This window comes from Hemiscyllium ocellatum, chromosome 10 (genome assembly GCF_020745735.1).
Source record: "Hemiscyllium ocellatum isolate sHemOce1 chromosome 10, sHemOce1.pat.X.cur, whole genome shotgun sequence".
Lineage (NCBI taxonomy): Eukaryota > Metazoa > Chordata > Chondrichthyes > Orectolobiformes > Hemiscylliidae > Hemiscyllium > Hemiscyllium ocellatum.
Genome location: NC_083410.1, coordinates 56,431,403 through 56,448,819, shown reverse-complemented (window position 1 = coordinate 56,448,819; position 17,417 = coordinate 56,431,403). Strand labels below are relative to the sequence as shown.

The 17,417-nt window shown below is 39.4% G+C and overlaps 1 protein-coding gene across 1 annotated transcript in view; it reads left to right on the top strand.

The window, feature by feature from the left end:
- The window catches only part of LOC132819766 (proteasome activator complex subunit 4-like), a 190,210-nt gene extending 174,615 nt beyond the window's left edge, over positions 1-15,595 (top strand). Inside the window, exons 44-47 of the mRNA XM_060831502.1 lie at positions 6,303-6,465; positions 6,656-6,789; positions 8,849-8,987; positions 14,677-15,595. Coding sequence (XP_060687485.1) covers positions 6,303-6,465; positions 6,656-6,789; positions 8,849-8,983 — 432 coding nt within the window. The 3' untranslated portion in view covers positions 8,984-8,987; positions 14,677-15,595. The remainder of the gene's footprint in view (positions 1-6,302; positions 6,466-6,655; positions 6,790-8,848; positions 8,988-14,676) is intronic.
- The last annotated feature ends 1,822 nt before the right edge of the window (positions 15,596-17,417 follow it).

Below are 17,417 nucleotides of genomic sequence, written 5' to 3'. Positions count from 1 at the left end.
TAGTGGTGTTGTCCCAATCGAATTCATGTTGTTTGTCATCTGAGTGTATGGCTACTAGGGATAGCTGGTCGTGTCGTTTCGTGGCTTTCCTTTGTGAACTATGATCAAGTTACTTAATTTCATGAAACAACAAAAAATTTGCACAAGATCTCAACCATGTAAGCTAATTCGTTGTGGATGATGCTAGAACTAGAAGACACCTTTAAAAATGCATCTCATACTTAAGATGAAGATGAGAAATTATGTTGTAAGAATTGACAGTCTCTTTGTAAGATGATTGAGTAACTAAATAATTTAAGACAGAGGTTTCTGGACCAAGGAGACAGTCAGGGGGTATCTGAAGTAAATAGGAAAGTGCAGTTGAGGCCATCATTAGACCAGTCATGATCTCATTAAATGTTGGAGCAGCCTGAAAGAACCAAGTGGGTCCTTCTATTCCAATTTGTATGTAAGATGGAGTTTTGGCATTTCTAGTTTGGGGCCTGCTAACATTAATTTATGTAGCACTTTCTAATGTTCTAAAAGGTCCCAAAGTACTTTGAGGGTGCATTGTAAAACATGATATAACCCAAACAAACATGATAGAATGTCAAGTGGTTTGACCAAGGAGATAAGTTTGTAGGACTATTTAGATAAATGCAAGGTGCTGCATTTTGGGAAAGCAAATCTTAGCAGGACTTATACACTTAATGGTAAGGTCATAGGGAGTGTTGCTGAACAAAGACAACTCAGAGAGCAGGGTAGTGAATAAAGCGTTTGGTATGCTTTCCTTTATTGGTCAGAGTATTGTGTTCAGGAGGTGAGAGGTCATGTTGTGGTTGTACAGAACGTTAGTTAGGCCACTTTTGGAATATTGCATGCAATTCTGGTTTTCCTATTGGAAGGATGTTGTGAAACTTGAAAGAATTTACAAGGATATTGCCAGGGTTGGAGGGCTTGAGCTATAACAAGAGGTTGAATAGGTCGGGGCTGTTTTCCCTGGAGCGTCGGAGGCTGAGGCGTGACCTTTATATCGGTTTATAAAATCATGATGGACATGGATTGACCCTGAACTAGAGGGCATAGGTTTAGGGTAAGTGGGAAAAGATATAAAAGGGACCTAATGGACAACCTTTCCATGCAGAGTGTGGTGCATGTATGGAATGAGCTGCCAGAGGATGTGGTGGAGGCTGGTACAATTGCAACATTTAAAAGGCATCTGAATGGGTATATGAATAGGAAGGGTTTAGAGGGCCAAGTGCTGGCAAGTGGGACTAGATTTGAAGGTGCTGTTGACAGTAGTGGAGTGATTTAAAATTTGGATTCTCAAGAGTGCAGCAATCAGGCTTAGTGGACTGAAGGAGTTTACAGAAATGAGGAGGAATGAAGTGATTTGAAAACAAGACTGAATTCTGTGATCACAATCAGATCAATGAGCTCACAGGTGATATGATTTAGACTTGGTGTGAGTTAAGGTACGCACAGTGGACTTCTGAATAAATTCGCATTTACAGAATCTAGAATATGGCAGATCCCCTAGGAGTGAATTGGAATTATCAAGTCTAGAGATAACGAAAGCATGAATTTAATTTCAGGAATTGAAATAGGGCTGAGCTCAGGCCATGTTATTGAAGGCACTCAGTGGTGATTGGAAGATCTTCCTGGGATTAAATAAAACGCCACAGTTCATAGAATCCCGACAGTGTGGAAACAGGCCCTTCAGACCAACAAGTCCACACCAACCCTCCAAAGAGTAACCCACCCAGACTCATTCCCCCTATCCTATTTACCCCTAATGCATTTAATCCTGAACACTATTGGCAATTTAGTATGGCCAGTCTGCCTGACCTGCACATCTTTAGACTGTGGGAGCAAACTGGAACCCCCGGAGGAAACCCATGCAGAATGTGCAAACTCCATATAGATAGTTGCCCGAAGCTGGAATCGAATGTGGGTCCCTGACACTCTGAGGCAGCAGTGCTAACCATTGAGCCACCGTGCCGCCCTTTTATTGTTGCAAGACAGAAAGTGAAGAAAAGTATGGAATTTACAGGCCCTCTACTTCCATCAGCATGGAAACTAGAAACTCTACCTTTAAGTGTCAACGTCTTCAACCCCTGGTTTAATGAAATTTATCTAATGCTTCATATGATTTACAAAGGCAGTGACTGATTTTGTTGGCTATCTTCTGTAACTGCTTTGAGTTGGGGGGTAGGGTTGAGGTTAAATTCTAAAGTCAGTTGTCTTAATTTTTATCTTGCCACAAAATTGATAACGGTGAATAAACATAATACATGAACAGTAACCTTTGGCATTCACCTAATTGCAAAAATGTACAAATAGCTATATGTAACTGCCTGCTGTCATTTATTTCACACTGTAGTTAATTGATTTTAGTACAAATGCAGTATTTCACTCATTGGCACTCATTTATCCCCATTCTTTGCTTCCTGTTGGCTAACCAGTCCTCTATCCATGCTAATACATTGCCTGTAATGCCTTGCGTCTTTATCTTATACAGTGGCCTTTTATGCGGCACGTTGTTGGATGCCTTTTGGAACCCTAGATGCACCATATCTGCTGGGTCCCTGTTGTCCACTGTGTTTGTAATGTCTTCATAGAATTCCAAAAGATGAGTTAAGCATGACCTTTCCTTCATGAACCCACGCTGCGTCTGCCGAACAGGGCAGTTTCTATCTAGATGCCTTGCTATTTCTTCATTGATAATAGACTCAAGCATCTCATGCTACAGAAGTTAACTGGTCTTTAATTCCCCATCTTTTGTCTATCTCCCATTTAAAGCCTACCTTTTTGAGGCGCGCTCATGGTGCCATCACTGTCACAGCATGTGACTTGAGGAAATGAAGGGATCGCTAGAAATGCAACGTATCATAAACATGCTGCTCTGTAGCCGAATAGCTTAATACGAGCCCAGATATTTCTGTGCCTGAGAATTTAATAATTGTATATAATAGCCAGTTATAATAAACAACTGGATTCTTCAATATCATCATTATCAATGCCTAGATTTATGCGTTATAAGGGACGATATCAGCATTTCTGCATCAGGTAAAATATCCTGCAGGAAGCAACCTCTACATAGAGGTTCAATATTTACTCAGATAACTATTCTTATATTTTTTGTTTAATATGCCATTTCAAATAAAGTGTATTGGTAACCCACACATTCCTGTTGTTATAGAGTTTAATTAGCATGGTGCTTGAAGCATCGCTCAGTATGTGGCCGAATATCAGAATATTGTGTTCATTATTTTAAATTTTAATCTGAAAGGTTGTATGCAAAGTACCATTGAAAATAGATTAAGTTAATTGATACTTGATATAAAAATTTTCTGTGTATTCTTTTGCAATTTTGTTGCAGAGACTCCAAGGAACATGCTAATTTTTATCCTCTGGCAATCCAGGAAATTTCAGTTTGTCTAAACTTGTTATTTTAGGTTCTTGACACATTGGCGATGAAAGAAGACTAAATATTAAAATTTATAGTTACTCTGATGTCAGGATTAATTTTGTCCTGTAATAACTAATCACCTAAACCTGTTGTATAACTAATACTTCCGCAGGGCATCTGATGCCAACCATCCACACGTGGTTGTAACTTGGGTATGTGACAAAGTTGAATTATGGTATAAAATTTATAGAACATAGAAAAAGGAAAGTAGAGCACAGAACAGGCCCTTTGGCCCACCATGTTGTGCCGAGGATTAATCCTAATGTAAAATAAAATAACTTAACCTACGTACCCCTCAATTCACTGCTATCCATGTGTATGTCCAGCAGTCGCTTAAATGTCCTTAGTGACTCTGCTTCCACCACCACAGCTGGCAACGCATTCCATGCATTCATAACTCTCTGCGTAAAGAACCTTCCTCTGATATCCCCTCTATACCCTTCTCCTAATATCTTAAAACTCTGACCCCTCTTTTCCCTGGGGAAAAGTCTCTGGCTATTGACTCTATCCATGCCTCTCATTATCTTGTATACCTCGATCAGGTCACCTGTCTTCCTTCTCCTTTCCAGAAAGAAAAGTCCGAGGTTAGTCAACCTCTCTTCATAAGGCAAGCCCTTCTGTCCAGGCCGCATCCTGGTAAACCTTTTTAGCACACTCTTCAAAGCCTCTGTATCTTTCTTAAGGTAGGGCGACCCAGAACTGGACACAATATTCTAAATGTGTTCTCACCAGTGACTTGTAGAGCTGTAGCAAAACCTCGCATCTCTTAAACTCGATTCCCTGTTATTGAAAGCCAAAACACTATATGCTTTCTAAACAACCCTATCCATTTGGGTAGCAACTTTGAGGGATCTATGTACTTGAACGCCCAGATCCCTCTGTTCCTCCACATTGCCAAGAGTCCTGACTTAAATCCTATATTCAGCAATCTAGTTCGACCTTCCAAAGTGCATGACTTTGTATTTATCCCGGTTGAACTCCATCTCTCATTTCTCAGCCCAGCTCTGCATCCTGTCTATGCAGGAGGAGAAAATGAGGACTGCAGATGCTGGAGATCAGAGCTGAAAATGTGTTGCTGGAAAAGCGCAGCAGGTCAGGCAGCATCCAAGGAACAGGAGAATCGACATTTCGGACATAAGCCCTTCTTCCTGACCTGCTGCATCGATCCTGTCTATGCAGCCTGCAATAGCCTTCGATAGTATCAACGGCACCTCCAACCTTTGTTATACTGTATAGCTAGGGATGGGTGATGTGCTGTGTCAAGTCCGATGCTTTCAGAACTTTTTTTAACATTGCACTGTAAGCAGTTTTTAAATTATTCCTTTCTGTATTTATGTAACATACTATACATTTCTTTGACAGCAGTTGCAGAGCTCATGGTCAACACAGCCAAATTAACATTTTTCATTGTGTTGGCATCCATTCTGAGAGCTGGAATTTTTAACCTCTATCAAAAGTTTCTAATGTTGTTTGCAGCTGATTTCAGTGCTAATGCTTGTAAAGATACCGCCTTATGTGATCAGGATTATGTTTGTTGATTTTGTGACCCTATTGGCTCAGTGGTTAGCACTGTTGCCTCACAGCACCAGGGTCCCAGGTTCGATTCCAGCCTCTGATGACTGTGTCTGTGTGGAGTTTGTACTTTCTCCCTGTGTCTGCATGGGTTTCCTCCGTGTGCTCTGGTTTCTTCCCACAGTCCAAAGATGTGCAGGTCAGGTGAATTGGCCATGCCAAGTTGCCCGTAATGTTCGGTGCATTAGTCAGAGGGAAATGGGTCTGGGCGGGTTACTCCTCGGAAGGTCGGTGTGGACTGGTTGGGCCGAAAGGACTGTTTCCACACTGTAAGGAATGTAATGTAATCTCTGTCATCTTCAACTGTCTTCTTTCATTATTGGGTTCTGCCTTCTTTCTCCAGTGCTACAGAAGTGGAAGTAGGTTGTATTTGTTATGATTAGAAGTCATACAACACTAGATTATAGCTCAACATGTTTATTTGAAATCACAAGCTTTCAGATCACTGTTCCTTCGTCAAGTAAAGCACTTCACCTTATGAAGGAGCAGTGCTCTGAAAGCTTGTGATTTCAGATATACCTGTTGGATTATAACCTGGTGTCATTTGACTTCTAAGCTTGTCCACCCCAATCTAACACTGGCATCTCCACATCTTTGTTATGATTAGAAAGTGGTCAGTACCACAGCTTAGAGTTCAAAATAGTGCACGCAAGTTCTGAACGCTCTAGATCATTCTGTCATCTTTTCACTAGAAAATACAGAGTTTGTGATGGGGACAGTGATTTGCTGGAGGAAGTTGCAGCTTGCCCAAGTTTGTCAGACATAGAGTGTCCATGTCACTTCACCTCATTGTCAAGGGTTTGGTAAATTAGATAAAGGAAGCAGGGGTAACTTGAGGGATTCTACATGTGATGGTGGAAGCATGGGAAGAGAAATAAAATTCCTGGAGGCACTTGGGCAATGCATGAAGGGTTAGGATTAGATCCAAACAAAACCATCTCAGATGATTAAGAAAATAATATGGTTGACTATGCTAAAAGCTGCAGAGAGGTTAAAGAGGCACAATGCATTTGTCCAAGCACAGAATTTCATTAATAACTTGGGGTTATTTTGAAATAACCTTCTTATCGGGATTCAGACAGTGTGGCAGCAAGATGTTTAGGCATTTTGCAAAGTTTACAAATGGGTCTGTTATCAATATTAAGCTAGTAATTTGCTGTATGTTTTGGAATTTTAGTCTTTGTTGTGCTGAAGGAATGGACATGAAGCAGGATGGTGTGTTGAGAACATTGTGTGAACAGTGGATATCAACTAATGAGCTTTTGTTTTCTGCTTACAGACCAGAGAAATGGCTGCCACCACCCTGAGTGGTCTGTTACAGTGCAACTTCCTGACCATGGATTCCTCCATGCAGAGTCATTTTGAACAGCTCTGCAAGACCAGACTTCCGAAGAAGAGAAAGAGAGACCCAGGCATAGCAGTGGATACAATTCCTCCAGCAGGTAAGAAGAATTAGCCTGTGTCTCAGAAGCTACTTAGAGGCTAATCATCTAATATTTTACATTTTGGTTTTCCCTTTTGGTTGTCTGGAAGACGAACGTGCAATAAATGAGCACAAGTTAAAATTCACTGAGTTTTTTTTGAGGATGCAGATTTGATAAAATGTCTAATGGTTTTCACCCACCCCTGTAGATTTGGTTCGTCGACATGCTGGAGTATTGGGACTAAGTGCCTGCATTTTATCAAGCCCGTATGAAGTGCCAACTTGGATGCCACAACTTCTGATGAACCTCAGTGTTCACCTTAATGATCCACAACCTATCGAGGTAAAATGAAACAATTATTTAAATACACTGCATTTTCAGATGTTGTGTTGAATTGTGAATATGGTAATGTCAAAAACCTCAAATTACCTATTTCGAATTCCATGAGGAACTCCAACTGCATATCTCCATTCATATCACCCAATATTAAATTGTATTAGATTGGCAATATAGACTACATTTTCTGGTATCTGTAAATCTTACATCTGAGTGATTTGAACCTATTATATTGCTTTGAATGGAAGTGTGCTGTTCTGTCCACTTGCATAGCTGGTACATCATTGTGCAGTTTCAGGTTAGCTTTGCACATAAGCAGGGATCTCGGTAGTAATGCGAGCAGAAAATGGGCAGAAAGTGTATAAGAACATAAACAACTAAAGAGAAATATAACTTTTACTAGTAACAAGTTTTTTTTAAGACATTACAAAATCTCAAAACATTTCAAACCTTGATAGTGTTTACTAGGGTTGGGAACCAAAAATAAGAGAGCAGGGAAAAGAAATCCAAGGTTCAGGCTGAGTTTGTAGAGAAATGAAAGCTTCTCTCTGGTGGAGAAGGTGCTTTATACAGTTGTTGAATTGGGGCTTGCCCTGTATGCTCCCTCCACAGGACATTCTTCCATGGGCCAGCATATTTTTGCCATGTTGCAGGCTAGCTACTTGTCCATGCTATCCATTGTAGCAGTGGGTATTGTGATAGTAGATGGTACAGCTTTGCATCTGCCTCTATAATGTTCTGGTCTCTGGCGATGGTTCCACGAAGTCATGAGCAAGTAGATGTTCTAGCCCCCTTGTATTTGGATAATGACGTTTTAGAGTCAGCAAGTCAGTTAACATAGAAACAGGTCCATTGTGCCATGCTGATCAACAAACATTAAACTAATCCCAGTTACCTTCACTTAATCTATAGTCTACTATGCCCTGACAATTTTAAGTACACCACCTTCTCAGAGAGTAAGTTCCATATTTCTACCACCCTCTGGGTGAAATAAACTGGTTCTCAGATCCCCTCTAACCAATTTGCTTCTCACCTTATACTTGCACCCAAATCTTAGATATAATTGCATTAGGAGAAGTGCAGACAATTTCACTCCACTGATTCCTGGGATGATTGGTTTGTCTTATGAGGAAATCTTGGATCCAATTGTGTTCATGAATTTAGAAGAACAAGAGGTGATCTTATTGAAGCACGTTAAGACCCTAAGTGGACTTCACAGGGTAGGTGCTGAAGAGACTAGAACCACAGAGTGCAGTGCCCAAAGGATGATTAGTTTGTGGAACTTTTCCCCATAGAACAGTGGAGGTAAGGTTACAGAATACTTTTAAGACTAAGTCAAATAGTTTCTTGACTAACAAAGGAGTCAAAGGGTAGTGGGTATCAACAGAAAAGAGTTCACAATCACATCTGTGATATTACTAAATGGCTGAGTAGGCTTGAGGACCTGAATTCCCCACTCCTACTCCTAATTCATATGCTTGTCATATTCATATGGCCTTAGGATGTAAACCTTCGGTCCTGTGGACCCCTCAGCATTTAGCTTGGTTTAATGTAGTGGATTAGCCAGCACATCATCTTCAGTAAAACATTCTCCTAGCACAAATAATTCCATATGCAAACATCTGTTTTTATGTACAATTTGCCCCGACTTCTGGTATCTTTGAGCACAGGATCAGTTTGCTCTCCGACTGTTGCCGAATCATTTTCTTGTGGGTTCATCAGATGCGCCAAAGTCATTTTTTTTTTCAACTTTCCCCAAGAAGTGCATCCTTTCTTGACTCTAGCCTCTTGCTGAGACTCCATGCAGCTTTATTGCCTTTCTGGTCCTGAATTCTGTTTCAAAATGCATACTTTATCTCTCTAACACCGATTTGTTCCACCACTCAATTTTTTTTGCTACTTTGTGCTCAATCTAGTCGATGTTTTATTATTCTGTATTATTCAGATGCTGTTATTTTTCAGCACACACCAGCTCATGTTTTTCAATTCCGTATTGATTTATATTAGATTAATTTTGTCCTTAATAATTTGCAATTATACATTTCAAACTTTTTTGCTTCTGCAGATGACAGTGAAGAAAACTTTATCCAATTTTCGAAGAACTCACCACGATAACTGGCAAGAACACAAGCAGCAATTCACAGATGATCAGTTGGTGATTCTTGCAGATCTCCTTGTGTCACCATGTTATTATGCCTGAGAAGGTATAAAAGCTATTGAAATCAAATACTTACAAAATCTGATATTTGTCACATCCTGTTATCACTTGTTAATTTATTGCTAATAATTAGAATATCACAAATACAAAAATGCTGAATCTTTGGGAGGCAGCGAATTGGGCTTCAAGATTATATTCTGTATTGTGCAAAATTATTTGGAGCATTGCAGTGTGTTTGGAATAGCAGTTGGTCTCAAGCAATAGACTGTAATGGAATGAAGATGTAGCTTCATATTAATACAAGAACTGAGGTAGTTTTACTTGGCTCACTTGAACGTGAGTTGAGCAGCAAAGTAAAACTTAAACGAGTGGATCACTATAGCCTGCACCTATTTTGTTAAATAATGCATTTGTAATTTCCCTTGAATGATTTATGTATTTACTTCCTCATCTCTGTACCTGCACAAATTGAATACTGTCTTGGGATAGATTATTGATTAGATTACCTTTGCCTTTGCTGGGAAAGTAAATGGCACACTGCCTTTTTGATTAATTCTCCCTGATCAGATGCATATGCACTCAGTAGAGTTTCGTCAGTATGGTCCTAAAATAAATGAGCAAGTAATTCTGCAGTGAATTCAGAGAAATATCTCGTGTTATTGAGTTATCTCAAAACTATTAATTAATACCGTCAATTCTGTGTTTTATTTTCATTGCACCCTAGTTTTGAGCACTAAATCTAATCATTCTAATTGTGGTAGTTGAGAATCAGCATTACTCTACTGACTTGAGGAACTTCTTATAAATGTGGAATTCACTAATGACTGGCCACTGCTATATACTTTTTTTCAAGCATGTGAATCTCTGAATCAGCTTCCACCGCTTTTCCATAGCACTTATTTGCATATAAAAATCAATAAAATGCTCCCAGGATGTTTATTGGTTGCCCTGCTAATCCTTACTACAGGGGTGGCTCAAGAGGGCAGTAAAGATTTAAATGCTGGTCTCCATAAAATGACGGAGACAAACTAAGGAGGTTTTCTGAGATAGGGGAAAAAATATCTAAACTTTGCATGAATTTGTCTTTCTATGATTAGCAACAAAATCAAAATTGTGATTTCTATCATCTGCTACTGGACCAGAATAACGAGTATTTTGTGGTGAGGAAAGGAACTAGTTTCTGTTGTTTATTTAAAATATTGCTGTTCCTTCAAGGAGGGATTCCTCAACCCACTTCTAGGTAATAAGGAGTGAAATTAGAGGATCATTGAGGAATTGGTGATCATAATGTAGTTCTATGAGAAAAAGTGAAGATGAGGATGCTTGGTGAAATTAAAATATATATCATGTAATTTAATGGGGCCATATTCAGATTAAACAGAAAATTGTCAACTGCATTAATAATAAATATTGGAATGGAGATGGAAGTTACAAATTAATATATTCCAATAAAGAGTGGGGGGGGGGGGGGGGGAAGTGCTATGATACAGCTCTTAAGCAATTATAGAACATAGAATATTATAGTGCAGTACAGGCCCTTTGGCCCTCGATGTTGCACTGACCTGTGGAACCAATCTGAAGCCCATCTAATCTATACTATTCCACTATTATCCATATGTTTATCCAATGACCATTTAAATGTCCTTAAAAGTGGCGTGTCTACTACTGTTGCAGACAGGGTGTTCCATGTCCCTACTATTCGCTGAGTAAAGAAACTATCTCTGACATCTGTCCTATAACTACCACCCCTCAATTTAATGCTGTGTCCCCTTGTGCTAGCCATCACCATCCTCCAAAAAAGGCTCTCACTGTCCACTCGATCAAATCCTCTGATTATCTTCTGTCTCAATTAAGTCACCTCTCAACCGCCTTCTCTCTAATGAAAACAGCCTCAAGTCCCTCAGCCTTTTCTCATAAGACCTTTCCTCTATAACAGGCAATACCCTAGTAAATTTCCTGTGAACCTTTTCCAAAGCTTCCATGTCCATCCTATAATGTGGTGGCCAGAACTGTAGGCAGTATTCCAAGTGTGGCCCCACCAAAGTTTTGTACAGCTGCAACATGACCTCATGGCTCCGAAAGTCAATCCCTCTACCAATAAAAGCTAATACACCATATGCTTTCTTAACAACCCTATCAAACTGGGTGGTAACTTTTAAGGATCTATGTACCTGGACACCTAAACCTCTGTTCATCTATACTACCAAGAATCTTACCATTAGCCCAGTACTCTTTATTCCTGTGCTTTTTCCAAAGTGAATCACCTCACACATTCCACACTAAACTCCATATGGCACCTCTCAGCCCAGCTCTGCAGTTTATCTATGTCCCTCTGTAACCCGCAACATCCTTTGGCACTGTCCACAATTCCACCAACCTTACTGTCATCCACAAATTCACTAACCCATCCTTCTGTGCCCTCATTCCAGGTCATTTGTAAAAATGACAAACAGCAGTGGCCCCAAAACAGATCCTTGCAGTATACCACTAGTAACTGACCTCCAGGATGAACATATCCTATCAACCACTACCCTCTTGTCGTCTTTCAGCTCGCCAATTTCCGATTCAAACCACTAAATCACCCTCAGTCCCATGCATCCATATTTTGTGCAATAGCCTACTGTGGGGAACCTTATCTAATGCCTTACTGAAATCCATACACAACATCTACCGCTCTACCCTCATCCACCTGTTTGGTCACCTTTTCAAAGAACTCTAGGTTTGTGAGGCACGACCTACACTTCACAAAACTGTGACTATCCCTAATCAATGCATTCCTTTCTAGATGATAAATCCTATCTCCTATAACCTTTTCCAACATTTTACCCACAGCCAAAGTAAGGCTCACTACTTAAAATAAAAGGTCTCTAATTCCCAGGTTGTCTCTACTCCCCTTCATGAACAAGGGGACAACATGTGTTATCCTCCAGTCTTCCTGTAGACAGTGACAACATAAAAATCAAAGCCAAAGGCTCAGCAATCTCCTCCCTGTCTTCCCAGAAAATCCTAGGACAAATTCCCATCCGGCCCAGGGGACTTGACTATTTTCACACTTTCCAGAATTGCTAACACCTCCTCCTTGTGAACCTCAGTTCCATCTAGTTTCCATATTCTCCTCAACGTTTTTAGTAAATCATGGCTCCCTCGCTTAACCACTTCCTTCCTGCCTGACCGGTACATATTTAGCAAGGACATGCAGTAGGTGTTCCTTGAATAAGCTCCGCATTTCAATTGTGCCCATCCCTTGCAGTTTCCTTCCCCATCCTATGCATCCTGAATCTTGCCTAATCACATTATAGTTGCCTTTACCCCAGCTATAATTCTTGCCTTACGGCATATACCTATTCCTTTCCATTGCTAAAGTAAACATAACTGAATTGTGGTCACTATTGCCAAAGTGCTAACCTACCTCCAAATCTAACACCTGGCCAGGTTCATTCCCCAGTACCAAATCCAATGTGGCATCGCTGCTTGTTGGTCTGTCTACATGCTGTGTCAGGAAACCCTCCTGCACTCATTGGACAAAAACAGACCCATCGAAAGTACTCAAAACTATAGTATTTCCAGTCAATATTTGTAAAGTTAAAGTCCCCCATAACAACTGACCTGTTATTCTCGTTCCTATCCAGAATCATCTTTGCTATCCTTTTCTCCACAACTCTGGAACTGTTCGGAGGCCAATAGGAAACTCCCAACAGGGTGACCTGTCCTTTCCTGTTTCTCACCTCAGCCCATATTACCTCAGTAGACGAGACCTTAAATCTGCCATCCTAATACTGTTCTTGATTAACAATGTCATACCTCCCCCTCTGTTACCATTTTCTCTGTTCTTTCTGAAACATCTAAATCCCGGAACTGCAACAACCATTCCTGTCCCTGCTCTACCCATGCCCCTGAAATGGCCACAGCATCAAAGTCCCAGGTACCAACCCATGTTGCAGCTATTTTAAAATCAGGGCTTAATATTTAATAGAATATAAAGAAAGCTGTGTTAAATGTAAACAAAGCACCATGCTTTCTGTTGTCAGTTTTATCCCAACACATCCTCAGTTTTCAGGTTTGATGATTCATCTCCATCCTTTCATCAGTTTTTCACCAAGATATTCTCTTTGCTTACTTGCCTTTCCTATGTATCTTTGCATCCATTTGATGTACATTTTGCAATGAACACAAGGCTAAAGGCAGGCCATTACAGTTGCTGCTTGACTTCCCTTCCTTTCATTAACATTAAATATGACAACTTGTACTTTTTGATAAAGTTAGAAATCATCCATTCAACTGTTCCTGCTGCTACCTCTTCTTTCCCTTGACCATGAAATCTTTTGTGTAGAAGAGTCCATTTGCAGTTTCCTCTGTATTCCCTCTGCTTCCTTTTCTTCCTTCAAATTCCTAATTCAAGGGAAATGGTGGTTGCGGTAATGCACTGGATAAATAATCTACAGGTCAAAACTATTGGACTGGGGTCACAGGTTCAAATCCTACAATGGTAGCTGATGGACCTTATATTGCAGTCTTTATTAATAAAATTTTAAAGCTTGTCTCTGTAATAGTAACCATGAATCCATCATTCTTCTTCATAAACCTATCACTAATGCTCTTTAAGGAAGGCAATCTCCCATCTTTATCTGTTATGGCCTACATATGACACTAGATTCACTATAATATGGTAGACACCTAATCTTTTCTAATTACCCTATCAAAAAATTACAGTGCACACTCAGGAACAAGTGGGACTCGAACCTGGGTCTCCTGGTTCAGAGATAGTGACAGAACCCATTGCACCACACGAACTCCTTGGTTGACTCTTAACTGCTCTCTGAAATGACCTAGCAAACAACTCAGTTCAAGGAAAAATAAGGATGGGCAATAGATGCTGGCAATTGCCAGTGATGCCCTTATTACTGAATTTTTAAAAAGATTATCTGTAGTTTTGTGTTGTTTGAACCCTCCTAATGTATCTGTTCTTTTTAAATTATCCCTAATGATGCACTTTGGGGCAATCTTTTTACTTCAAAGAGGTATTACGCAAATGTGTACAGTTCTGGTCACTGCACTATAAGAAGGATGTGTAAGCTTTGGAAAGGGTGCAGAGGAGATTTACTAGGATGTTGTCTGGTATGGAGGGAATGTCTTACGAGGAAAGGCTGAGGAACTTGAGGCTGTTTTTGTTAGAGAGAAGAAGGTTGACCGGTGACCTATTAGAGATATATAAGATAATCAGAAGGTTAGATAGGGTGGACAGGGAGAGCCTTTTTCCAAGTACGGTGACGGCGAGCACGAGGAGACATAGCTTTAAATTGAGGGGTGATAGATATAGGACAAATGTCAGAGGTAGTTTCTTTACTCAGAGTGGTAAGGATCGAATGCTTTGTCTGCAACGGTGGATTTGCCAACTTTTAAGTACATTTAAATTGTCATTGGACAAGCATATGGATGTACATGGATTAGTGTAGGTTAGATGGGCTTCAGATTGATATGGCAGGTCGATGCAACATCAAGGACCGAAGGGCCTGTACTGCGCTGTTATGTTCTATGCTGCAATATTTAATATTTCAAATTTGTTCCTTCTGATATACTTCCCTGTTATAGTACCTCATTCAGAAGTATATTTTCAGTTCTTTTTTAACGTCTGTGTAGAAAAGTGTAAATATTTAATTTCTGTTCCAACTTTAAACCTGATCTGTCTTTGAATCAGACCAATTTAGATCTCTCAACGTTTTTGTTTTTTTTCGTAGATAGTAGTTCTGTTGACACAGATGGAAAGGAGTCTTGGTGCTACTGTTAATGAACTAAGGAGAACATTTGTTTTGTACATACGCCTGAGAATCCCTTTAGCCGTATCAATCTTCTGAAGACCCAAGAAGCTGCAAATATAATCTTTTTGTTCCCTTAAAGACACGGATCTTTTTCAGTCCAAATACATACAAATTTACAGAACAGCAGAAAATGTGTACGTATGTAAATGTTTAGTAGATTTTCACTAATATATAGACAGTTTTTTTGCTTACTTACAAAAACATTGTAATTAAACAAAAGTCATTCTGCTGAATTTGTAAAATTCTTGTACAGTTTTGGCTCAACTTCCTCAATTTCTTGACTGCTCTTATGACAGCTCCAGTGGCTATTTCATAACTTATATGTAGAGCTGTAAGAAATGTAAAAACTGTAGAAACAGGAGATGAGCTAATACATTTGTACAAAATGTAATCTTTAAAGACATAGTCTTGTGATCTTGAGATTCATTTGTAGAATGGTGTAAACTTAATAGTGGTTTTGTCTTCAAGTCATGTGCTTTACTCATAGTTATATGGTTTATGCTTTCGAGAAAATGTTTTAGCCCCAGCTTTGCTAAACTTGAGAGGGTTTATTGTGCTGTCGGTCTTGGTGTGTTTAAATAATTTTAATGTGTATCAATATTTTCTGTTTTTTTTATCCAATTTGTTTTTACCTATATTTGCTTTTTTCAGCTAGTAAACATTGGTTACATATGATGTGTGGAGGCATTACATGTATCCTTTGGATGATTAGCTTTATGATAAACTATGGGTAAAATGTCAGATCATATTATTGTGCAGTTGCTCATTATAACATGTCAAAGACTTAACCACTATATAGGATAGTGCTGAAAAGAAGTGGTTTTTGATGTACTATTTGGTTATTTTAAAGCCAATAAATGGATTGTTTGTACAAATTTGTGTTACTTTGTGAGAATGTCTCTATCTTAGATACGTATTTATGTCTATTTTTAGATAAGTTTTAAGACATTAAAACAGATTCCGTAGGAGGACAACGGTCTTCAGTATTCCTTCAGTCTTCACCTGGTAACATTGTTCTGGATTTGGTCAAATAGGTTCTTTCACATCCATCCCTACAGTTTGCTGGAAGCCAGATTTTTTTCACCTTCGTTCCATGCATGGATCTGTACCCATATGTTGATAAAATCATGTATTCAGTTGTTGGAATATATTCTCATTTTAACAGGTAGGAAGTTACTGGAGGCTAGTGACAACCTCCTTTATTTGGTATACCCCTTGCTCATATTTTTAGGAGACAGACTGATGATTCTTAGAGACTATTGTGTTCTGCATTTGTAGTTACAAAAGCTGGAGGCTTTGAATCTTAATTGTGGTTCTGAAAAACATTGCGTTGAACAGGGGAGCAGAATCCTTGTACTTTTTTGCATCTCAGGTTCGTTTGGATCTAAACCTGTTGGTGGATGAGAACTCGAGGCATTTCTTTGGTGGGTAGAGTTTATTTATTCAACTTATTCCACATACCACTTTGTCTTCTCCCCTGCGCCCCCCCCCTTAAATTTACTCAGTTAATCAATTAACCCTAGTCAGCAGCAGTCTGGACCATTGGAATGTGTAATATCACTTAAAAAATAGTCACTTTATATTTTCTGGGTCCCCCAAGACGGGACAATCGGAGTTTGTATTTTTCTGAACTCCATTTCTTTAACATTTATTTGCTCTCGACTTCATTAACAGTAGCAAGTTCCACCAGAGTGTTCAGTTCCAATATATCATACCCAGCAGCAAGTCTAGTCTGGGTGTGCAACCAGTTTAACCATCTTAGATTTAGCAGGTCTGTTTCTTCCCAGGATGCAAAAATTCATTCTTTGAGGATCTGGTCAGATTTGGTGAGATGCATTTGAGTACTTTCTAAGTACAACTACTGATCCAAATTCATTCCTGATTTATTCTACTTTTTGTCCATTCCTATCCATTTAAAGACACCCATAGCCTGACTTTCGATCTTAAATTTCCTTTTTATTTATTACACTAGGGCAATCCTATGGAATTTAAACAGAGAAAATCATCTGTGTGTAGTATAAAGTTAGCAGGTATGTTTTAAGAGACCACAAGATTGCTGAGTTTGCTGTAAACCAGATATTATCTGTTTTCAGCAAGAGGCACCTGAGAAATGCCCAACCCTTCCCGCTTCATTCAAACCAGAAGCACATTTGTTTAATTTCCACAGCCTCGCTTCAATATTGTCCATTTCTGTAGGTGGGTTTCAAAAGTACTTGCCTTTTACATTTTCATCCTGCAGAGATGCAGCTTTTATAACATTTGACTTACATTCCATGAGTACGTTGCTAAAGGACCTATGATGATTTTTACAATCACTTTTCCTGAGAAATAGACTCTAGTCTAAACTCTTGGTCATTGAATCTTCCTTCAAAATCCTGAACCTGGTCAGGCTTTAGCTTTGTCTGACCCATCAGGTGCATTACAATTTGGCTGGCTATTTTCTCGTATCTTGGCATATCCAGTACATACAATTCTTTTCAGTTACCCAACACTTTGTTCGCCTTTTATTCATTTACCTTCAAGTTTGTTTGTAATTCCTAAAACTTCTCCCTCGTTCATGAATGCCCTGCTCTGTGCATGCAGAACATTTAAGTGCTCTGAAAATAGGAACTAATTGTTTCCCAAAACAGGGGCAATCACTTACCTCCAAAGGAACTTTT